The sequence below is a fragment of the Chrysochloris asiatica genome, unplaced genomic scaffold (genome assembly GCF_000296735.1).
Source record: "Chrysochloris asiatica unplaced genomic scaffold, ChrAsi1.0 scaffold00009, whole genome shotgun sequence".
NCBI lineage: Eukaryota > Metazoa > Chordata > Mammalia > Afrosoricida > Chrysochloridae > Chrysochloris > Chrysochloris asiatica.
This window is the reverse complement of record NW_006408527.1, coordinates 21,531,701-21,557,173: the sequence shown is the minus strand read 5'-3', so window position 1 is coordinate 21,557,173 and position 25,473 is coordinate 21,531,701. Positions and strand designations below refer to the sequence as shown.

Sequence of the window (25,473 nt, the reverse complement as noted above, 5' to 3'; positions counted from 1 at the left end):
AACCAGGGCTTCTCTGTAAAAATAACCACCTAGAGAACCCTATGGGGCAGTTCTGCTCTGTCACATGGGGTCACTATGAGTCAAAATTGACTGAGTGATGCCTAACAACGCCTCTTTCAAGGCTCACAGGAACCCCTGGGTTCGAGTTGCCAGCTAAAATGCAAGTATTGTATGGGATTTACTTATAATAAGAAATGATTCATCATATATCTGAAATCCAGATTTAACTTGGCAACCCATGTTTTTTACCTTCTAAATCTACCCACACTCCTCTGGATATGTGTCTCCCTGAGCCCCCCACCCCAGGTCTTAGTGGTACTCCTGGACTCCTTGCTCAGCCTGCTGTCTGCTTTGGCTCCTGCCCACTGCAAACACACATGCAGACCTGACTGATTCCTCCCATGTGCTCATTCCACTTTCTTCATTTGTCTTTTGTTGGATTTCCTCTTTCAGCATGCCTCTAAGTGTCCAGAGCAGCACTGTGGACCCTCCTCTGCTCTACCACACCATGCCACATGATCTGTGAGCAACTCTGACAGAGCAGGAGGCCTGCAGATCTGTTCAGTTCAGTTCTGCCCTTGTTGTTGTTGTTAAGTGCTGTCGTGTCAGTTCTGGCTCCTAGTGACCCTTTGTAGGCTTTCTAAGGAGTGGCTGGTGGGATTCCAGTCCCCCTGTTAGGACTGAGAAAGGGAGACCCTGTCTGAAGCCAGGATCAGGTATGGAACAGCCTGGTAGAAGTGCTTTTCCCAGGTTCCCAGCCGTTGGGTGGCACAACACCCAGAAAATGATGAATTGGGGATAAGGGTCCTACTCCTGTGGGGCTATAGGATAAGCACTGAAGTTAACCACAAGGTTGGTGGTTCAAACATACCAGTTGCTCCTTGGGAACATCATAGAGTTGCTATGAATCAGAAACTGATTCAACAGCACTTGACAACAACATGGGGTCCTGATTTGACACTGTAGGATAAGCACTGAACTTCTAACCACAAAGTCAGCACAAAGAAACCTTATACAGGGTCGCTGTGAATTGGAACTGACTCAACAGCATTTAGCAACAGCAACAACATGAGGTCCTGATGTGGCACTTAGGATAAGCACTAGACTGCTATCTGCAAGGCCAGTGGTTCAAACCTACCAAGCTGATCCTTGAAAACCTATTACAGGGTCACCATGAGTTGGAATCAACTCAGTGGCACTTATCAACAACAACATGATTACCTGAGACTTCGTCTCACATACTGTGGGCATGTTATCAGGTGGGAATAGTCCCTGGAGAAGGACATTATGCTTGATAAAACAAAGAGGAAGGCCTCCAATGGGATGGATTGACACAGTGGCTGCACCAATGGACTCACACATAGCAATGATTGTGAGGAGGGCACAGGTCTGGGCAGTGTTTCATTCTGCTGTACACAGGGTCTCTATGAGTTAGAACAGACTCGGTAGCACAAGGTTACCTGTGTGCACATGTACATGTATGTTTGGAATCATAGGTTCATACGTGTGTAAGGGGCAGCATTCAGAGAATAAAAGATTGTTTGTCCCCTTGTCCTGTACCTACCCTGCTTCATATCTGCCTCATATCACCTTTTTGGGGCCAGTATAAGAAGTCCATTTCTTAGCTCATTCACAGCCTCTGCCCTGATTTTGCAACCTCTCAAGTAAGTGAGCAGGGTCTCTGCTCCCCTCCCTGCCATACCACCATCATGCAATGGTTTTAGGCACATGGATTTGGGGGTCAGACAACCTGGGTTTGAATCCCACTCTGGCTTGCTAGCTGTGTGTCCTTGGATGGCTTACTCTCTGTAAATGGGGAGTATCAGAGCTACCTCATGGCATTCTTGGGAGGACACAAGTCACACACTTGAACTAGGCACTGTACCTAGCATATGATAAGGGCTCAATGAGTGGAAGTAGGAATTATTATTAGTGGCAGGGTTGTCACTAAAACGTTGCTCCCAGCCTAGGATGTCAGAAAGAAAGGGGGCACCCCCAACCTTGGAGAATCAGACTTCCTGGGTCTATTAATTCACCCTTTCAGTAGAGAGTTACCAGAAAGCAAAACCCAGCCCTATCAGATAAGCTAGGCCCAGCCCCACATCTGGTACATTGCTGGACCTTGTCGATTTGATCGCCTAAGGATGTATGAAATATGTGCCCTCCTACCGTATCCACGCCAGCCTTGCATTATTCTGCCTCTGAACAGGAGATGATATTCACGATACCTCACCACTCATCTCTCCTTGTCCAAATCCCACCTTCCCTTAAGGTCATCGCAAAGTGTGTGGTCCTAAGTGGTACTTAGGGCTTAAGCATCTGTCTATCACTTCAGGGAAGGTTGGGACTGAGATGCTGTCTCCACTGAGAAGTCCTCCTCATGGTCAGGAGGAGAATCTATGCATCTGCTGGGTAGGCATCTATGGATGGGGGAAGAGGTGAGTGTGAGAGCCCTCGCCATGTAGGATAGGCTGTTGGAGTAAGAAAGCTAGGAGAAGGGGCTGCCTTGGCAGGTCTTCTCTAGCTCGCTTGTATGCTTGGTCAGGCTCTCAATTTGGGACTTAGAGGCAAAGATTTGGAGGGCATTCATTCACTCATTTTGTAGTACATTCAGGAGGATGAGGTGGAGTCCTGAACCTGGTAAAATTGGTGATCACACCTAAGAACAAGGTGTCCCAGAGCCATCTGCACCCTAACCACAAGAGGAGATGGTCCTTTATCTCCTTATCCAGGCTTCCTTCCATTAGGCCAGGGTATCCAAGATTCTAAAAGACCAGATCTGACTAAGTCCTCAGAAACATTAATCTACTTATGAAACCATGAATCACCTGGGGCGCAAGCTAAAACTCAGATTCACATTCAGCAGGTCTGGGATGATATTTAAGATGCTGTATTTCTAACAAGCTCCCAGGTGATGCTGAGACAATGGTCTATGGGCCACATAAACCCCACTGCTGTCAAGTCAGTTCCAACTCATGCTCTGATGCCCCAGTGGGGTGGGATGATGAGGCCAGGGTGGGTCAAGCTGGAAAATGTAGCCCCAGTTCTGCTAATTAGAGTGCCCAGGTAGGTGTGTGAGTGTCAGAGGCTGCTGATGGGGTAGAGTAGAATATTCTGAAAGCATTCCAGGTTGGTGTAGCAATTGCAAGGCACATCAACATCATGACTGTGATATAGATTAATGGTTAAGGATGTATGCTTTAAAGCCAGACAATCTGAGTTTGAATCCCAGCTCTGCCATTTATTAAATATATGACATTGAATAAGTTAATTTAACCTTGCGGTATCTCATTTTTATCATTTGAAAGGCGTCACCCTTACAGGTTATTGTGACAATTAAATGAGCTGATACATATAATGCTCTTAAAACACAGTAGTCATGCTCTCGTTAAATGGGCGCTCAACCTGCACAAAGAGGTGAGATTCCAACAGGAGGCTCATTCATTCAGGGCTCTGCTTCACCAATTCAGGCATATGGCTTCCAAGCCAGGACCCAGGCAGGGCAGCTCTGCCTTCTCTGGGTCAGGTGAAAAGAGGGTGAAAGGGAATGACATAAGAACATCATGCCTATGACCAGCTGAGGTGTCTGGTGGCGCAAAAGTCACAGAGGCCACTGTAGGCCAGACAGCATTTTGGTTTCCTGTGTGGATAGTTACCATCTTCTAGGTTCTGGAAGATTAGGGAACCATGTCTGAGATGACAAGCCTTGTCCACAGAGGGCACCAACTGAAGGGTGCTGACCCACCAGGTCAGGTTTGATATGTGTGGGAGGTCTTTTTTAATTACAGATTCCAAGAGATGTCTCCATCAGTTTGTTCTCACTTACCCAGAGCCCCTTGTCAGTGAGTTGAGGATGTTCTCAGGGGTCCCTGAGACTTTTGGCAGTGAGGACACTGGTAATATGACTTAGGAAAGAAGCATTGTTGGACTATCTACAAGTTGTCGTTGTTAAATGCCTTCGAGTCGGTTCCAACTCATAGTGACCCTGTATAGGGTTTCCGAGGAGCACCTGGTGAGCTTGAACCACCGACCTTGCTGTTCAAACAAACCCTGCAGTCTAGCACATTAACTGCAGTGCCATACCAGGATCTGTGCTATTTGAATGAATGATTGGGTGAATGACAGTCACAGTGCTCTCCTCTACTCCCAGCCCTGGTCTCGTTAACTTTCCTTTGGGTTTAGGATTATGGAACTTGCGGTCTTTTTGGATGAGGACTGGGGTTTCCAAAGCTTAGGTGCCATGTTTCTGAGAGCCATGGCTCATTGCAAAGCCTCCCTCCAGAATGTGAAGCTCAGGTGTAGACGCATGGCCACTGGCCACCTTGTCAGGGCCCCTGGACCAGTTGCACAGGATGATGAACCTACAACCCAAGTTCCAGAATTGTTGTTGTCAAGTGCCGTCCAGTCGATTCTGAGCCATAGCAACTCTGTATAGGGTTTCTGAGGAGTAGCTGGTGAGCTTGAACTGCCGACCTTGCAGTTCAAATGACTTTGCAGTCTGGTGCATTAACCCACAGCACCACACCAGGACTCCAAATAGGAGGCAGAAAATGGTAGCATACTGAAAGGACTTCATGGCTTGGGCACACCTGTAAAAAGTTATGATGGGCAGTCTCCTTGTTCTGCTGGACTGCCAAGAGCTGCTAAGAGTCATGATAGAAGTTTTTGTGTTACTAAGGTCTCTGGTTGTATACAGTCAAGAACATTCATCATCTCTTTACCTGTACTGAGAAGTAGCATGCCAAGGACTTCAGCTGTACCACATAGGCACATTAACTGAACAAGAAGCCCATCAAACTGCTGAGTCCTTTAGGGGAATACTGGGTACCAGGGTACTCCCCTGAAGTTTGGCAGAGAGTGGTTTGCATCTCTGGGGGCAGCACTCTATTTGGCTAAGTCTAGAGGGAGGAGTCAGTGGTGAAACACATCCATTGTATAGCTTTGAAGTAGGCGGGGTTGGATAGAATAATGTCAAACCTAAAGCAGGGAACTTATGGCATAGATACTGCTTACCTGCTTATCCAAAGAGGGACTCAACCTCAAGTCTAAGAGGAAGGGCTGAGGTCATAAGTAGGAAAATATGACATAAAGGACCAAGATGGAAGGATTGCAGGAAGTTGAGTGTGAAATTGAACACACAGGATACAGGATAAATGAAGCAGCTTTGGTCCCAGAACTGTGAAGCCCCACGCTTAGCCTGCATCTTGCCCTTCATTGATCCCTCTCCCTCCTCTCTTCCACCAGGCGCCTAGATGCCAACCTCATCTCCTTGGTTCCAGAGAGGAGCTTTGAGGGGCTGTCTTCCCTCCGCCACCTATGGCTGGATGACAATGCGCTCACCGAGATCCCCATCAGAGCCCTCAACAACCTCCCTGCCCTGCAAGCCATGACCCTGGCCCTCAACCACATCAGCCACATCCCAGACTACGCCTTCCAGAACCTCACCAGCCTTGTGGTACTGTGAGTGCTGCTCTGCCCCACAGCCCCAGCCGGCCCTTTTGGGAGCTGCATGTGTACTTCAGAGTTGGGTTGGAAACTCAGCTAGCTTTATTCATATTTGTGCCTTCCTAAACTTGTGGCCTCAGTTTCCCTTTAGTAAAACAAGGATGCTCATCTCTTGCTGACTCCATAGGGTTATCATGAAGCCAGATGACATTGTTGTTGTTGTTGTTGTGAAGTGCCATCAAGTCGGTTCCAACCCATAGCGAACCTGTGCAGGGTTTCTGAGGAGCAGCTGGTGAGCTTGAACCGCCAACCTTGCAGAGCCATAGAAGTGAGCTAAGATTAACTAAATGGCAAGAGTATCATAACCAGACAATAGAAATTAAGCTATTATTGTTTGCTATGAAAATAAAATAACTTTGCAATGCTAATTGGCTATGTTAATAATTTCTTATCCTTTCCCCACCTCCAAAACTTTTCCATTATATTTGAGAGTCACATTATACAGTCTTATGCTTTGGCATAGAGATGGAGTAAATTAATCTCATTCCCCAGACCTGAAGAAGTGGAGAAAAGCCATCACTTGTAATTACATGGCAAAGCCCAGTCAGGATAATTACCTGGAAGATAGTATCCCTGGCAGGAATTGGGGACTGGGGTGAATTCTGCTTTTCCAATGAGAACTTTAGAGTGCAAATTAGCTCCCAGCTAATTGCCACAAGTGATCGGTAAGTTCATAGGGTAATTACTAAGGGCTCTGAAGGTCATGTGTAATTACTTGGGGTTACACACTAATTGCTGCAGGAACATGGTTCAGGAACATGTGTGTTCGTGACTGCTCTGGTGTGATTTTCCAAGTCAGGATGATGCTTAGTTCCATTTGAAAGATGGAAAGGCAGATATCAATTTGTCTAATTCTTTGTCTTGGGAGACTGGAAAGCCAAGATGAAGGCCCTTCTGGATTCTACCCAGATGTTCATACCTGAGGCCTCCCTGGGAGTCCATGGTGTATTTGTAGCAGGTAAACAGAGCAAGATGGTTGCTTCCAGCTTAGGTGTTGCTGCTGGGACTACATGAGAGAATGAGATCAAGTCTCAGAGAATGGAGACAGTCTATTAGAAAGACTGAGAGTTTCACATTGGGACCCCAGACAAATGAGCAGCAGCAACATTGATTGAGTCTGTATGTGAAAGTACTGAAGACCTAAAGAAATAAAAGAAGTAGGCATTACCCTCACTGGGCTGACCATCTAGTTGAGCTAGCAGGATAAATAATGGAAAAGATAGCTAATGATGTAACTTACACTAAGATAGACGGTAACAAGTACAGATGAACAATAACATAGCAGTTCTGAGGAGCTAAAGCAACTGTGGGCAAGGTGATAGGGAAGGCTGCATGGAGTAGGTCCAGGGACAGGAAAGATGGTAAAGAGTTGGACAAGAGAAGAGGAAAGTGAGACTATTCCAAGCAGGTATCAATAAGGACATTAAGAAGGAATCCAGGGGTGTTTGGTCATCAATGAATAGTTCAGTCCAGTTGGAGCAGAGTCCTCTTGTGTAGTATGGGAGAAGCAGAGTCTGGAAAGATGAGTTTGGGGACTTGCAGCATCAGGGCAAGGAGTGTGACTTTTGTTTGCTGGGGAGCTTGATGGTTTTAAAGCAGGAGAAGAAGGAGTGTTTTAAGAAGGCTAGTAATTTGTAGGACAGATGAGAACAGAGAGAGGCCGTAGACAGGAGAGCCAAGAATTAAGGGACTTTGCACACCAAAGTCTAGTATGGTGAAGGCATGGAAGGCAGAGCTGTGAGGGACATTTGGAAGGAAGAACTGATCATATTTAGAGGTTTCCAGAAAAAGGAATACAAAGGAGAAGGGAAGTCCAGGGTGACTCCAGGTTTGGGTAAGAGCAGAGAACTGGCTTGCTGCAGGTCCGTGAGAGGTGAGGCGTGCAAGTGAGCATAAGTGGGGGCAAGGGATTTATGAAGAAAACCTGGTGGGTGCAAGAGCAAAGCTGAAGGAGGAAAATTGGTGCCCAGGAAAGGAGTGGGATCCCTTTGTTCTTCACTTGTCTTCAAGAGGAAAGAGGTGCTTCTAGTAGGTGATAACTTGTGACGGGGGAGAAGGGCCTGGAGAAAGCTGTCTAGGGACTAGAGGATGAGCTTTAAGTAGGCCCAGGACATAGACATGGAACACTGAGCATGAATGGAAAGGAAACAAGAAAGAACTTTGTTGAAACCCAAGGGTATGGACAGAGGCCTGCCTAGAGGTGTATACAGCCAGGTGGGGTGGAGGAGAAGGGGCTTCGCTTTAACACAAACCCTGCTCTGACATCTTGGAGCCCCTTCCCACTGCTACTGTATCTCTGACAGGACCACAAGGTAGCATTTCATTGGACAGAAGTGGTTTCACATGCATAAATCTTGTCACTTCATCTAGACTGTAAGCTCAACACCTTTTTCCAGGTTGAGCTACTAGGTGTCCAGGGTACCTGGGCTGTTTGGAGGAGAGAATCAGAGGTCTGGAGCTGGAGATGTTTAGAAAACTGGGATGGTCTAGTTCACAGATAGTGGGGGAGGGATACTGTTGTTATGAAGTGCTGTGGAGTCAGTTCTAGGGGAGTAGAAAATGGAGATAGAAGTTTAACAGGAAGCAGGAGAAATAATAGAGTTTGGGGTCAATTGAGATATAAGTGTGAAAGAAATGGGAAAAAGAAAACATCCTGTTAAGGGGAGCAATGAGGGCAGTGGTGGTTCAGTGGAAGAATTCTCACCTTCCATATGAGACACCAGTCAGTTCACTTCATAGGAAGCCGCCACTGTCTGTCAGCAGAGGCCTGTGCTATGATGCTAGACTAACATGGACTAAAAAGAAAGGCCTGGGACTTACCTCTGAAAATCAGCCAGTGGCCACCTGACCAATCACAGCAGTCCTAGCCGCAACCAATCATGGGGATGGCACAGGGCTAGGCAGTGTTTTGTTACATTGTGCATGTGGTCCTCATGAATTGGGGGCAAACTTGACAGTAGTTAACAATAACAAGAGTAGCTAGATTATTCCTGGGATGCAGGGACTGTTTTCTCTATCAGATCAGAAGCTCTCTGAGGGCAGGGGTCTGTCTCTCCTGTTGGGCCTTGATAGGCAGGTGGACAAGGATAGGAAAACAGATAGGAGTGTTAATCCCAAGAATCCCAACCCTACCCATCTATGTTAGTCAATGTCTGCCTGATTAATTTTGGAGTCCTGCCTGAATATTTTTATCTTATAAATAGTTTCCTTTTTTTTTTTTGCCTGAATATACATATATATATTTTTTGATCCTTAAACTTCAATAGTTTAAGCAGAGCATGTCCCAGTATAAAATGTTCTGCATTTTCCTAAAACAATGCTTTTGAGCTACAGATTACATTCTTACTTCATTTTAAAGAATTTTTTTTTATGCCTTTGAATATATCTTCTGTCTTGTTTTTGGATTCTTTTCTTTAGAAACATCACTCTTGTATTGAATCCTCTTTATGTCTTCTGCATCTACTTTAATCTTTTTGTCTTATTCAGCCACATTCACCATGATTATCTGAAGCTTTCTCCTTGATATCAAGTCCATTTTCAGCAGTGCCTACTCTGACTAGTTTTTTGTGTGTGTTTTTTTAATAGTATAGTTTTAGTCCCTAATTTGTTTTCTTAGTTGCTTTCATTTTTAAATGATTGTTTTATTAGATTGTTTTAAAGCAGGAGGCAATTATAATACATTTCCTTCCATTGCTCATTCATTAGTTTTATTTTCTACTAGGCATGGAGCATCACACAGTCTCTTCGCTGTTCTCTCTGAACCCCCATTTTATGTTTGCAGAATTGCATATTTCCCCCCCTGGCTTGTGATTGAATGGCTCTAACAAGTTGTTCTAGATGGTACAAGTTTGTTCTCCCCTCCACTCTGTGGTTTGTGGGAAAATTAGGTTCCACCTACTTTTATATAGCCTGATGGAGCAGTAAGAGTAGCAGGCATATGCCTCTGAGGAAAAATCTAGTATTTGCTAGAGACTACCTGGGCTTAGTTCTCCTGCTGAAAAATGTTAAATTTGAGTTCACTCCATCTTGTTGGGGAGTTGCCAACTTGGTCTTCAAATGCTTCTCCGATTCAGTGAGTAGCCTGGAGCCTTCATTTTAAGTTCCCATTTCACCTGTTCTTTTTGACAGCCAGAGATATAATAATAATAAATAATAGTAATGCCCACAGATTTGAAAGTTTTAGGGAGAGTTCTCGTGATTTTGTTTTCTTGCCAGTTCAGCTTCCAGAGAGAAATGTTGGATTAGAAGTCCCAGAATTTTTTCTTAGCTACCAGTTTTTGCAGAATATTATATTAGTCTATGTCCTTTTTCTTGTTCTGTGACTACTTGTGCTATTTGGACTGGGGTGGGATCTAGTTTTTAGCTGTTTTATTTATTAATTTTCTTATTTCGTTAGGAAATGGGCAAAGAAAAATCTGTCACTTTATTTTCACTTCACTCTTACTTGGAAATCTCTCCCAAACTGATCCTCTATCTCCCCACCCCTACCTCCTCTAGCTGAGCCCTTTACCATCCTGCATAGGCCCTCTGTGTTCAGCCCACCTCCCCACCTTTGTTCTCACTGTGGCAAGGCCTGGGATGCCCTTCCCTCTGTAGATGGCCCTGCTCTAGACTCTTTACTCCACAGAACCTTTCCTGCCTCCCCTCTCTATTTTCTAAGCTATAACATAAATCTTGGGCTTTAATTATATGTTGTCTGTAGCGGTTTACTGTTGGCTCCTATAAGCACGTCTGGCCAGTGAGTCAGGCAGGTTGTGTCCTGGGGAGCAGGGTTGTAGGAGAAGCCTCGGACTTGAGCCCCTCTGACATCAGGCCTTTTTCCTAGAGCTCAATGGAAGCTTGCTTTGATCTTTTCCTTCAATACAGTGCTGTGGGTTAGGCTGTTAACCTCAAGGTCGGCGGTTCAAACTCACCAGTCTCTCTGCGGGACAAAGATGAGGGAGGCTGTCTGCTCACCAAAATTTACAGTTTTGGAAACCTTATATAGGGTTGATATGAATGGAAATTGACTCGATGGCAGTGGGTTGGGTTTGGTTTGGAGTAGGAAGTCTAATGGTGCCGCTTGCTTTATAGGTGTTGACAGTCAGAAGTCAGACTTGTCAGTTTGCCCCTAGAGACAAAGGGCTGGACCACTGGGGGCATTCCGTCTATTCTGCTGCCTCCACGTTCCTACTCAAGCCACTAGTCTGCTTTTCCATCCAGGGCACTCCAGTGCTGTGGACACCCTTCTGACGTGTCTTTCCTTCCCACACAGGCATCTTCATAACAACCACATCCAGCATCTGGGGACCCACAGCTTTGAGGGGCTGCACAATCTGGAGACACTGTGAGTATGGGGTTGTGGTTGAGCTCTGTCCTGCCTGGTGACAAGAGCCTGGAGTCCCAGGGTGAGGGTGTGGGTGTAACAGGACTGGGATGCTGGGCTCTGGCTGTGAGCCTGCTCACCCACATGCCCTTTCCTGGCACCTTCACGGAATGTCCTGAGAATGAATTCCTTCCTCCTTCAGGAGGGTGGAATGTGCCCTCTGGGAGATCAAGGAGTGGGAACTTGGGGTCCCTGCTGGCAGAGACCACCAAAATCATGAAAAGTTTGGACAGAAGTGGGAACTGCAAGGAGAAGCTAAAGGAATCAGGATATTAAGCCTGGGGATTATAAGGCTGGGGGTGGGGCTGGAACTGACTTGATGGCAGTTTTGACGTCCGTTTAAGGATGGCTGCTGACAGAAGAGAGAGTAATACCTTGGAATAATGCCAGATTGCTTGCCAATTGATCTAACTAGCCAAATGATTAATGGGGAGATGACCCATTCAGCGCTCCAGCCGAACTATAAAAAGCACCCAAGCTGTTGACTCTTAAAAAGCCATATTATTCACACATCATCATCCTGGAATTCAGCAAAGGTCAGAATGCGCCCAAACCCTCCCATCATTTCCTCTGGATTCCTGCCAGTCCCCGCAGAGTGGGCTGAGTGGGCCCCACTTAAGCAAACAACTGGCTGGGCTCTCCCAAGTGTGGCCATGCCAGCTGGGGTCCTTCGGCTCCCACGAGGGAGCTGGCTGCCATGACCACCTGGTGCAGTGCTGGGAGGAGGACCCCTAGTCACCACATCTGAGACACTGAGTTTGGGGATGGGTTTTTGATGTTGAGGGGATGGTCACAGTTCCTCTTGTCCCAAGCCCTTGCTGCCTACCCCACACATTCCCACGTCTTGTACCCCAATACACCAGTACATTGTTCCTGAGGTGAGGGGTTTTCAAGGATCCAAAGCAGCAAACAAGAGAATGCTAGAAGACAAGCTGTGACCCAAGGAAGCAACATGCTGGGGAAACCATTTGGCCAAGACTGTCCCACGAGGCCACAGTTGTCTGCATTTGTGGTTGTGGAGGGAAAGGGAATGGGGAGGACAAGGCCAGGGCTCCACTCCTCTTTCCTGTGGGCGGGATACCCAGGGGCTTAGTTATTCCCTAGAGAATGGCAGCAAGAACTCACTCTCTCAGCTTCCCCAGCCTTCAGCTAACTGAGTGCTGGAGAAAGTGGCCCCAGCCCAGAGTCAGGGAAGGTGGAAACTCTCCCTGCTCTTGGGGTGCCTAGGACTCTCTGCTACCCTCTCTTGCTCTCTTAAATACTGAGGTTAAAAATGAACAGTCCAGCCCTCTCAGCCAAAATGCAAGAAGACAGATGTCCAGGGAGTTGGCATGGCTTGGGAAAGAGCAGATGAGAAAACATGCATGACAGTTCCTAGTGTAAAGTCTTGTTCTCCTCAGCCTTCTGGTGAAATGTGAATTGTGCAAGCCATGCTGTGGTGGTACAGTTAACAGTTGACCACTCAACTGTTAACCAAAAGGTTGGGAGAAGGACCTGGTGACCAGCTCCCATAATGATTATAGCCTAGGAAACTCTATGGAGCAGTTCTGTTCTGTCACATGGAGTCACTATGAGTTGGAATTGACTTAACAGCATCTAACAATAGTAACATCTTTGTTCTAGGTGTTTAGGAGACCCTAGATATAAGGGAGCTCTGGTAGCATAGTGGTTATGAATCGGGCTGCGAACCTTAAGGTCAGCAGTTCGAAACTACCAGCTGTTTTGCAGGAGAAAGATGAGGCTTTGTACTTCTGTAAAGATTTACAGCCTTGGAAACCCTGTACAGGGTCGCTATGAGTTGGACAGTTCCAACTCCCCGGCACATAACCACAGATGTAAGGGATGGTCATACCTTCAAAGTCCCAGGGCCATAGCTGCTCCTCTCTCTCCAGACATCCTAGAATAGGAAGGAGTCCAATGCTATTGGCCTGAAGTGTGGGGGCTGTTAGCTTTGCTGGGAAATTGCATGGGGGAGGGGGCACACGTACTGGTTGTGGGTTGGCAACTCTAAAAAGCCAACCAGCAGCTGTTTCTTCACTTTTGGGGCACGCTGCCTAATTCTTTCTCAATTAGCTGCTGGATTGCTGTACAGGGCGTTTGGCTCAGCTGGTGCTGGCTTAATTACAGAGCAGTCTCGCCGCTCAGCGCCCACTGTATCTTTCATCTATGGGAATGCCTGGCTCTGTCATACAGAGCCCAGGGCCTGCGCCCACTTTACAGATGGGGAAGCCAAGGCTACACTGTGGAGATAAGGTTGGACTGTAAGGCCAGATCTATCAGCTATGTGACCTTGGTCAAGTCATTTGTCTCTCTGAGTCTCAGTTTCCTACACCACTAACATTACTGGTCTTACACAGTTGGCAGGTGGATTAAATGAGATGATGTATACAGTGATTTAGAGCCCAATAAACTGCATTAGGGACCTGCCTGTACTCTCTCCCAATCCTGTCCTCTGAAGCTTCAACCCCAGTAACACCCCTTCCTTCCCCACCCTTAAGGGATAAAATTTCCTTCCAACTTTTGATCTCCAATTTAAAAAGGGGGAAAGAGCATTCTTTATCCTCTAGCCCCCAGAGCACTTGCTGAGGAGCCTGCAGGGGCAGCCAGATGAGGGGGTTGGTGGGGAGAGGCGGGGAGGAGTGTCTAGGAGAATAAAAGGAGAAAGCAACAATAGTCAAACCTTTTAATTGTTGCATAATTGGCACGCTTTGCCGCCTCAGTTATTACTCTGGCGCTTTTCATGTGAGCTTCTCACTGGAAGGGTATTTCTCCCTCAGGCTCCATAAATCTCTGCCACTTAGACCTCTCTCATCTCAGCAGAGAGAAGATCAAACCCCCGCGGCCCAAGCTGTGGTTTGGCTCAGTCTGTAAGTTCCTCTCAGGAGCAAGAGCAGGCACCCAGCCATTCCACCTGGGGAGGAGGGGACGGGCATGGGCACACACCTCAAGGTCTCGCAGGCAGCCCACACCCAGCACAGCTCAGGGACACCCATTGCGAATGCACCCGCAGCAACATCACCACTGTTACGCCTGCAGTTTTTAGACCAGACTGCCTGGCATCTGGAGTCCTGGTGTAGCACTGTGGGCTAATGCGTCAGACTGCAAAGTCGTTTGAACTGCAAGGTCTGTGGTTCAAGCTCCCCAGCTGCTACTTGGAAACTCTACACAGGTCACTATGGGTTGGAATCAACTGGATGGCACTTCACAACAACAATAAGCCTGACTTCCAACCCTGGCTCTACATGCTGGGCCAGCCAGAGCTGTAATTTCATCTCTGTGAGCCTCGCTTTTCTTACTTGCACAATGGGCTTCCTCAGAAAGTGAGGCATGAGTGAGGTAAATATGCACCATGTTCTTTTTTACTCTGAACCAGTACCATTGATTGGTTGCTGTTGAGGTGATTCCCATTCATGTTGAGCCCATGTGGGTCAGAGTAGAATTATGCTCCATGAGGATTTTAACGACTGACTTTCAAAAGTAAATCAGCAGGTCTTTCTTCTAAGGAGGGAGTCCTGATGGTGCCGTGGGTTAGGAGTTTGGATTCTAAATTCACAGAAGACGAGGCTGTCTGCTCCGGTACAGATTTACAGCCTCTGAAACCCTAAGGAGCAGTTTTACTGTCCTGTAGGATCACTAGTAATCAGACACTATAGATTTGATTTGGGTTTCTTCCAAGACACCTCGGGGTAGACTCGAACCTGCAACTTCTGGTTAACAGTTGAGCACATTAACCATCTGTGCCACCCAGAGAGTCCTTTAGTTGAAAAGAGCTGGGCAATTCTAAGTGATTCGGGTACGGTTTGGGGCTGTGCAGAGCACACCACGCAGACCCCACAGACACAAACTTGACTCCTAAAGGGAACCGATCACCCTCTGGGGAACAGCCTACCCTGTGACCCATTTTTCCCATGTAATCATCACTCTTCCTGCCTAGAGGCAGGCAGGACCAATGCTGTCCTGCATCCATACCTCTTCTTGACTCCCACAGAGAGGATAACCCACCTCTTGTTGGGACATTCATAATCAGAGATGGGCCAACCCCGAATGTGTGAAGTATCATCACTTCCAGATCAGAGCAAATCCAGAGATTTGTGGTTAATTGCTCAAGTCTTTGTAGCTTGTAAGTAATGAAAAGTCACTAGAACCCACACCTCTTGCCTCCTGATACATTGCTTCATTTGGCACTTACTCCCAGAAGGTTAGAGCAGTTACAGGACTTCCCAGGCATCTGGACAGAGACATAAGAATATGGTGGTCAATGGTGATTTATGTAAGGTCCCGCCTGAATGCCTCAAAGAGCCTAGCTCAGTGCTTGGAGGCCTCAGAAAGGTATCCCAGCCTGCTACTTGGTATTCCAACTGCACTAGATGATCCTCAGATCCCCAACTCTACCTAACAATAAAATCTGTGCAAGATAAATAAACAAGCCAACAAATAAGAAAGACAAGAAAAGAACCCTAACCATTCCATTCTGAGGGCCCACTCCTACTCCCTCAATCTGGGAATTTGGTGGCCAAGGTGGAGATAACATGCCTCACCTCGCTGGGTCCCAGATGATGGTGTCCAGGCCTTGTTATAACCTCCTGAAGCAAATCAAACCCAATTAGAGCCTAGTGCTGTCCGGGTCTTTCCTCTCTGGGGCATCGTGAGAACAGAAGCCTGCTGGCCCTTGCTCCCTGTCTAAATGAAGACCAGCATTAAACAGGGGTCTGGGAGAGAGGTAGGCAGGGAAGGCATGTACAGAATTCTGTCTTATAATACAAAGTTGTGCATTCCTTGCAAAACCTCCTCGGTGACGATGCCCCAGTGATTTGTTTCCACAAAACATTTTTCCTCCAACAGCAGCTGCGGCTGGAATATGTTCCTCTGTCTCTGTGTCATTGGAACCACTGATGCTAACATGTTTCACTCTCAACCAGCTCTGTCCAGGCTCTGAAAGTGTCCAGCCACCCACAGTCCTGGGCCCTCTGGGCAGCCTTTAACCAGAGACAGAAAACTGGGCAGGTTTCCACTGGAGGCTTTTTCTGAATTCAGAGTTCTTGGATACAGCAGAGATTCGACCTAGATGCAAATCCTGATGCTGTCACCACCCAGGTGACAGGTACAAGTTCACCTGACCTCTTAAGATCCCTGAGATATTTTACAGTCCATGGGATTTTTGTAAGGATTACATTAAATGAAGTAACTTTTGCAGAGTACCGGGAACACCATAGCTGCTTAATTTGCGTTAGCTTCCTCCTAATTATACTCCCATTTAATAGAAATTTTAAAGAATAGATGGAAAACTTTCGTTTCTTTTTCTTCTGTCTTGTTATTAGGTTGCATTGGTGCTATTAGGTTCCAACTCATAGCAACCCTCAGTGCAATAGAACTGAATGCTGCCCAGTGTTTGCGCTCATTGTTGCAGCCACTGTGTCAATTTCATCTTGCTAATGGTCTTCCTCTTCCCCCCACCCCCGACCCTTTACCAAGTATGAAATCTTTTTCTATGAACTGGTCCTTCCTGAGAGCATGTCCAAATTACGTGAGACAAAGTTTCACCATCCTTGCGCCTCAGGAGCACTCTGGCTGTACTTCTTCAAGACAGATTTGTTTGTTCTTTTGGCAGTCCAGTATATTCAGTATTCTTCACAAACACCATAATCCAAAGGCATCAATTCTTCTTTTATCTTCCTTATTCATTGTCCAGCTTTTGCATGCCTATGATAGGACTGGAAATACCATGGCTTGAGTCAGGGGCAGCTTCATCTTTAAAGTGAAATCTTTGCTTTTTAATACTTCAAAGAGGCCTTTTGCAGCAGATGTACCCAGTGTAATATGCCCTTTGATTTCTTGATTACAGGAGTGCAAAAATCCATATGCTTATTCCTTCCCCTACTTACCCCAAACCCTTTTTGGTACAATAAGAATAGTACAGGAAATAGACCCTGTGTCTCCTCTCTAAGTGAACATCTCACGTGCTTGGGCATTACAATTGGAACCAGGGAATGTAGTGGCCTGAGAGTATGGAGTCTTTGGGCCTGGTGCCAGCTCCACACAGACTTGTGGGACCCTGACCAAGTCACTTCCCTGGTTGGGCCCTCCATATCTTCCACTGTGAGATGAAGGATGGGCTCTGACACAGTGGGAGGCTTAGGAGCCACTCCCCAAATGTCAGGATCTTTTTTGGCAGGTGTTACCCAAAGGTGTCATTTCACAGAGTTCTGTGGTATGGGTAGGATGGATAGGAAATCCCCAGGTAGTCAGAGTATGGCTACTGATTAATTTGCTATGGCTACAGTAACCAATTACTACAAATCTGGTGATTAAAAACAAAAATCCCAGAATCTATTCTGTCACAGATTTGGAGGCCAAAATTCTGAAATCAAGTCATTTCTAGGGTCAGTTCCTTTTAGAGGCTCTGAAAGAGAATCCATTCTGCTGCTCTCACCTGAAGGCTTCTGGCCATCCTAGACATTCTCTATCTTGTAGACACATCACTACAATCTGTGTCTCCATCTCCACATGCCCTCTTCTCTATGACTGTCCTGTGTTCCTCTTCTTATAAGGACAATTGTCCGTGGATTTAGAGCCCACACTGTTAATCTATAGGAGCCCCGGTGGCTCTGTGGGCTAAGCATTGGGCTACTAACTACAAGGTCAGTGGTTCAAATCCACCAGCTGTTCCATGGGTGAAAGATGAGGCTGCTCCCGTAAAGATTTACAGTCTCAGAAACCCTATGGCACAGTAGGTTTGGTTTTAGCAATTTGTTCCATTTGATGCAGTTTGATCCATTCTTAAGTTCTAAATTCAATAGCATCTGCAAAGATCTTTTTTCCAAATAAGGTCACATTCAGATGTATGGGGACTAGCACCTGAACATATCTTTTGGAGGGTCATAATTCAACTCAATTCAGCAACCTGCAGGCAGATTCCATAACCAGGGCTCTCAAGGATTAGCGGGGCCCTCTTGTCTCAGACTCAGGGATGTAGCATAAGTCTAGGTGGATCTTACTGGTATGCCATCTTATATCAAGGCAAATGCTGGTCACCCCATTAATCACTAGGTAATTAATAATCCCCTGCAGTGAAGAGAATTAAAATATTTCTTTCTCAAAGACTGTCTCATCTCATATCTCATTTATTCTCCTAACGACTTCTTGAGAAAGATAAAGTAGGAATCCTGTCTTTTTGTGTTACAGATGAGGAAACAGTGAATGACTTACACACAGTTACCCAGCTAATTAAGAGCCAGGATTAGAACTGTGGTTTGGGCCTCTTGCTCAGTTTCAGGCCATCAGACCATCCCACCTCTTGCCTCTTGAGGCTAATCCTATTAGAATCGAGGAACTCTTTCCTCTCCAGTTCTTAATCATCTTACATTTGTGGGTTTATTAGTTGCAAATTTGTGGGGGCTTGTGGTTTATAGAGGCATTTATTGTTCCATATAAAACTCTTTTTATTTTTCTTTCCTGGCTTCCCCTGCAGAACCACTAATGACTTCTAACAGGCAGAAAATTGAGCTGCCCAATGAGTTTGTCTTGCGTTCTATGACCATGACGAGTTATTAATAGTTCTTCCCAGCACAACATTCTCTTTCCCATTGCCCTGGTGCTGGGGGTAGCCAAGGTCACTGTTCCAGTCACTGCTGCCCCTTCCTCTCCTGCTGGCAATGGGGCCAACGCTTCCTCTCTGAACCCCGCCCCTTGGCCCCTTACAGGCACCCCAGCCAGTTGGCCTGCAATAGAGAGAGAAGGGAGGTTACGGGCCTGGGGAGTTTGGCATCAAGTCCTCAGTAGTTGTCCTGGAGAAGAGACTGTCTGACCTTCGTATGCCTGTAGAAAAGCGGAGCTGGTGGGAATCAGTGACTATTGCTCCCTCTGTTTCATTAGATTCACTCATTACATAAATATTTATTAAGCTTCTAGTAGGTGCCAGGCGGGAGAAAGATGAGGCTTTCTACTCCCGTAAGGATTTACACCCTCGGAAACCCTGTACAGGGTCGCTATGGGTCGGAACCGACTCAACGGCACACAACAACAACAACAGTAGGTGCCAGGCACAATTGTAGACACTTGTTGTTGTTGTTAAGTGCCATTGATTCAGTTCTAACTCATAGCAACCTTCTGTAGAGTTTCCAAGGAGAAGTTCGTGAATGTGAACCGCTGACCTGTGGTTCAAACTGACCTTGCGGTTCAGTGCTTTAACCCACAACACCACACCAAGACCCCATTGTAGGCACTAGAGAACCATTTACCAACAGAAAAACCTAGTCCCTGCTGTCTTTGACTAAAGGGTCTTGGTCAGAAGTCCTGAGTTCTTTGTAACTTAACATGAATGTGCAAGTTCTCCAGCATCCATCTGACCACACCACTCAACTTTTAGTCACACTCCCTTCTTTTGTGCTCTCACCTGATCGAAGACCCTCAATATTCTCCACTCACTGGTGACTCCAGCCTTGCCTCGACCTTTCTTCTGAACTACAGACTTAAATATCCAAAGGCCTTGTTGACATGCCTACATGGACACCTAGTAGACGTTCAAACAGCCCACAGCAAGCCCAGCCCACCAGAAATCTTACCCAGCTCAGCGATGGTAGCTTTACCCTTGCAGTTGCTTAGGCCTCAAATTAGGAATTGTCCAAAACAACTCTCTTTCTCTCATACCCGACATCCAAGCTGTCAACAAACTCCGTAGGTTCTGTCTTCAAAATATATCAAGCATCTGACCACTTCTTCCCCTCACCACTGTCCCCATGCTGATCCGATCTGCCATTATTCCATCACCTGGATTATTGTAATGGCTTCCTGTCTGGTCACTCTGCTGTCAACCCTTGCCACCATACATTCTATTTTCAACATAACAATTCAGGGTGACTCCTTCAAAATACAAGCTGGATCATGTAACTCTTCAGCTCAGGACCCTTCAGTGGCTTCCCATTGTACTCCAGAAGGAAGCCAAAGTGACTTTATAAGGCCTCAGATGATATGGCCACTTATGACCTCTCTGACTCATCCCCTTTTCAGTCTACCCCAGACACAATGGCCTCGTTGCTCTCCATGAATACACGGGTATACTCCTACCACAGGACCTTTGCACCTGAAGTTTCCTTCTCCTAGATAATTCATTACACAATTTTCCACCTGTCTTTTTGTTTTGTTTCCTATGTCCTTCAAGACTTTGCACAAATGTCACCTTTTAGGTAAGATCCTTCTGATCATCCTTTTGCAACCTCTTCCCAGCTCTACCTCCCTTTCCTACTTAACATTTTTCCATAGCACTTAGCATTATCTGATATCCTATTTGACTTACTAATTTTGCTTTTTTATCTGTCTACCACATCTCAAATGTCAACACCATGAGTTTTGTTCTCTTTTGTGTTTGCAGCACCTGGAAGAGTGCTACACCAGAGGCACTCAGTAAATGTTGGCTAAATGCATAAATGAATATATGACTCTGGTGTACTGTCTTCTCTGGGCTTCACTTCTCCCTTCTGTGTTATGAGAGCATCAAACTATTCTCATCTCTGAGGTTGTTCCCAGCTCTAGAAGTTATCTATATATACTTAATGTTGATCCAAGACTCTAGCCCAGACTTCTTCCCTGAATCCCAGAGATTTATTAAATGTCCACTAGTCAGTCCTTCTCACAGTCCAAGAGATAGCACAGATGTTCTGTGTCCTTTCTGGAGAAATGACTTAGACATGGCTGAACCCACTGGGAAGATCCCTCAGTATTCCCTGGGAACAAGGTCACCCTTCTACAAGCCCAGTGGTTCAGAACCTCAGGAGCCTGACTTTAGAGTTGAGCTCACTAGGATAGAGCTTCAAGCTGCATTCTACTCTGCTCATGAGTATCCCAGAACTTGAGACCCCCTGCATTGATGGACCTATGCTATCCAGGCGAGAGAAGTGCTGCCCACAGTGACCTGAGCAATTCAGAGGACTGGTTTTGCTCTGGGCATCATATCTGAAGAATGACTAGGGCTTTCCTAAGGAGGGCAGTGAGAATATGAAGTATCTGTAAAACTTGATTCAAACATTTGGCAAGAAGCCTTAGGTGGAATATGATGATTGTCTTGGGAAGACAGATTAGACCTATTTTGGGGTCTTCCGGTTGACATGATAAGAATTGAGGAAGGACATAAAGGTGGCACTTTGGCTCAGGATAAGGAAGGATGACTAAATCCATAGAGGAGTGAGTCCAGCAGAAGCACTGGACACCCAGAATCGTCAGTGAGTGTCCTACCATTAAGATAGTTCTAGAAGGAACTGGATCATCATCCAGCCAGAGCCTCAGTACTAATTCAAGCTGTGGGGGCAGGTTAGACTGCATTACTTTTAACTTCATTTCCATTTCTAGGCTTTTATGGTCCCAGGTGGGGAGCCCTGGTAGTGTAGTTGTTTACAAGCTGGGCTGCTAACCACAAGGTCAGCAGTTCTAATCTACTAGTCACTCCAAGGGAGAAAGAAAAGGATTTTTACTCCTATAAAGATTTATAGACTAGGAAACCCTACACAGGGATGTTATGAGTCAGAACCAACTTGGTGGCACACCACCACCATTGTCTCAAGTGGAGTATTGGGTGTAGTACTGTAGGGTAAATCAGCAATTCAAACCTATGCAGTGAAACCCGATACAGAGTTGCTATGAGTTGGAACCAAGTTGACAGCACTTAACAACAACATTGTTAAGTACCGTCAAGTCGGTTCCGACTCTTAGCAACTCTGTATAGGGTTTCCAAGGAGCAGAGGATGAGCTTGAACCTCCGACCTTGCAGATCAAACCAACATTGCAGTCCAGTGCATTAACCCACAGCGCCACTCCAGGTGCTTCATTAGGAGGCAAAAAAGAGCAACTCACTAGCATTGAGTCAGTGTCGATTCATAACAGCCCTATAGAGCAGAGTAGAACTGCCCCATAGGGTTTCCATGACTGTAATCTTTATGAAAACAGACTGTCACATCCTGTTCCAGCAGAGCGGCTGGTGAATTCAAACCATTGATCTTTTGGTTAGCAGCTAAGCACTTTAACCACTGTGCAATGAGGGCTCGTTTGGGTAGGACAACAATCTCAGTATCAGGGATAAGCAACTTCCATTAAAATCAGCACTATATTTTTCTTTCTGGCAAGGAAGGGAGTGTATATAGAAGGAGGATAAAAGGAAGGTGTGTCTGTGCCTCTCAATAGAAACTGATGATAATTTTACTAATTGCTGCATTTATTAATGGGTGGCCTTTTATGTAGGCTGTTTAGAAAGTAAAACAATGCTATTAATCATAAAGTTTCTCTTGGTTCCTGCCTCACCAAGCCGTCTGCCTCAAGCACGTGGAGTCAGATTCAAGACAGAGATTCTGTCTAGAATAGGGAAGAACAATTAAGACATGTATTCCTTGTGCTAGCTCGTTCTTGTTACAGGCCTTTAAGAGATAAAAGTGGTTTACAATCTATCTAAATTTTCTGTGTTTTGTGTTTCATTCTGGAGAGCTGGGCTCACCCACATTCCTCCATGTTCCCTTATCTGTGATCTGGTAATAAACCCAAATATTAGCCTTGAGAATAAAGATGTCAGTGGAAGCCCAATTAATGATATTCATCTTTATTGCGGTGAAATAGACCCAACTTGTGTGTCTACTGTTTTAGTGTCTAATGAATAGGAGTGTCTGTTCTAGTGTCTAAACTGAAAAACACAAAGCAAAACAAACACGCAAACCCATTGCTGTTGAGTTGACCCCTATTTATGGTGATTACAGCTAAGACTATTGTGCTATGGAGCTGTCCTACAGATTAGACCAATAGTCTTAGCTGTAATCTTCTGACCACAACAATGGGTTCATACATAACAGCAGTTGTGAGGATGACGCAGGACCAGGCAGTGTTTCATTCTGTTACACATGGGGGTCGATATGAGCTGGAACAGACTCAATGGCACCTAATAACAATACTAACAATCTTTTTGGAAGACTACTAGGCCTGTCTTTCACAACATTGATGGAGGAGTTTGAACTACCAACCCACTTTAGACTAGTGCTATTGTTGTTAAATGTTGTGGAGTCAGTTCTGACTCATAGAGACCCTGTATAGGGTTTCTGAGGAGTGCTTGGTGGGTTTGAACTGTCAACCTTGCAATTAGCAGTCCAGCGCTTTTGCTACAGTCCTATACCAGGACTCCTTTAGGCTAGTGGTTTAGCACAAACCACTTTTATCAGCTAGGGGCCTGGTTCAAATGTGTGCTACCTCTATAGTTTGGACTCCTGGTGTGGATCCTGTAGGATCAGCAGTGGACTGCAAACCACAAGGTCGGCAGTTCAAAGCCACTAGTTGCTCCTTGGAAACCCTGTACAGGGTTGCTATGAGTCAGAGTCAATTCAACAGCACTTAACAACAACAAGGCCTTGTAGTTGCTGTTGAGGCGATTAGACTCAGTGATCCCATGCATGCTCATGTAGAACTGTCTTCCATAGGGTTCATCAATGGTTGCAAGCTAATGACCACTTAGATGGGTGGAAGTAGATCACTAGACCTTTCCTCCTAGGTGCCTCTGGATGAATTCACACAGCCAACCTTTTAATTTGCTGCCCAGTGCATTAACTGCATCACTCAGGGGTCCCTTTCTAGTGCTTAATGTTTAGTTACTAGAAAAGGAAAAAAGAATCGGCGTTTCTTGAACATCTCTGTACTGGACTCTGACTTGGATGAACAGAGCAGCCTTTGGGAATGGACAGCCTTGATGGACAGATGAGAAACTAGAAACTGACAAAAGTGAAGTGACTTGTTCAAGGTGATGCTGTTAGTACCCAGAGGACAAGAGCTCTGTCTCATCTAACACAGATAATGCACAAGAAGATATCTCAGCAATGAATTACAATCATTTGGCTTTCATATACTTACAAGCACCCAAAGAAACTTCCATAGAATCCTGATCCTCCCCCTTCATTTGCCCTCTTTTTCCACCCTAAAACTTTTTTCCTAGCCCTGCTATTTGAAGCCTAGCCAGGATCCAGCTTTATGTGCAAAGCATGTTAAACTAAGAGCTGGGGGCCTAGATTCGAGTCCTGGCTTTGAGACTTGCGTTGATTTACCTCCTCTCTCTGAGTCCATTTTTTAATCAATTAAAAGAAGGGACTGGCCAAGAATACGGTAAAATCTCACCAGCTACGTTCTCTGAATCCATAGGGAGATATGCCAGGGATCACAGGAGTTGACCATTCTGCACAGCCAAAGGGAAAGGAGAGAATTGGGGGGGTGAGTCCTTGAGCATATTGGAGCTTGGATTGCCTTCTCAGCTTTTTTACCAATTGCATGGATTTAACATCAGTTTTGATTGGATTTGTCTGGAAACGGCTGAGCAGATAAAGGGGAGGATTAGCCATGGACAGCTGCAGCTTCCAGATTGAGCTCTGGCTGGAGTTGGGAATGGTTTCTCTTTAACTTCAACACTTCCCATCTGCTTCCAGCTCTGGCAGGCAGAACCATTAACTCTTCCTGAACTTCTGGCTGATTCTGAGCTCTTAAAGATAATAGACTATAAAAGCCGTGGGTACATTTTCCAGCTGAAGCCTAAAAAAATCACCAACAAAAACTTAAAGCAAACCCACTGCTATAGAATCTATTCCAACTCCAGTGACCCTGAGTAAGATTTCTGAATCTGTAAATCTTAATGGGAGCAGACAGTCTCATCTTTCTCCTGAGGAGTAGTTAGTGGGTTCCAATTGCCAACCTTGCAGTTAGCAGTCCAATGTCTAATCCACAGCACCACCAGGGTGAAGGTTAGGGGATCATAAACCACCCTACAACAAAGGAATCAGACTGAACCTTGGGCCAGGGGAGTCCTTATCCGTACCACCAAGAGTCTGCCTGTTAGAGTTTAAGTCCAAGGGGCCTTGTCACTGCCCTGAAGTGGCTAGGTGCAAAGGTCAAAGGAGCCCCCTACACGTTGGGCATTGGGAGATCCAAAACTGAATCCATTGCTTCCTAACCTAAATAAGTTTCCTGTTTCATGTCTGGCGCTCAACTGCCTGGCCTTCAATACCAGCTCTTCCATTCCTTGCTTTAGAAACTTGATCAAGTGACATCTCTCAGAGTCTTGGTTTCTTATCTGCAAAATGAGGATCTAATACTACTTCCCAAGAAAGTGGTTCAAACCCACCAGTCATTCCTTGGAAACCCTATGCAGGGTTACTATGAGTCAAAACTGACTGGACAGCACTTAACAGCAACAACAACCTTAAAAGGTTGACATGGGAATTCAATGAGTTAATATATGTTAAATACTTACAACAGGGATGTTACATGGTAATTGTTGTTGCTGTTGTTGTTATTAGGTGCCATCGAGTCGGTACCAACTCATAGCAACCCTATGCATGACAGCACGAAACACTGACTGATCCTGGGCCAACCTCACAATTGTTGCCACGCTTGAGCCTATTAATGCTGTCATTTTGCCAATCCATCTCACGGGGGTGGGGGGGGGTCTTCATCTTTTTATCTGACCCCTCCACCTTACCAAACATGATATCCTTCTCCAGCGACTGGTCCCTCCTGACAATATGTCTGAAGTACGAGAAACAAAGTTCGGCCATCCTGGCCTACAAGGATCACTCTGGCTGCACTTTTTCCAACAC

General features: G+C 45.8%; 1 protein-coding gene across 1 annotated transcript in view; it reads left to right on the top strand.

Moving 5' to 3' along the window:
• Positions 1-25,473, top strand: part of LGR6 (leucine-rich repeat containing G protein-coupled receptor 6) — a 147,547-nt gene that overhangs the window by 94,805 nt on the left and 27,269 nt on the right. The window contains 2 exon segments of the mRNA XM_006834223.1: positions 5,245-5,460; positions 10,760-10,831. Coding sequence (XP_006834286.1) covers positions 5,245-5,460; positions 10,760-10,831 — 288 coding nt within the window.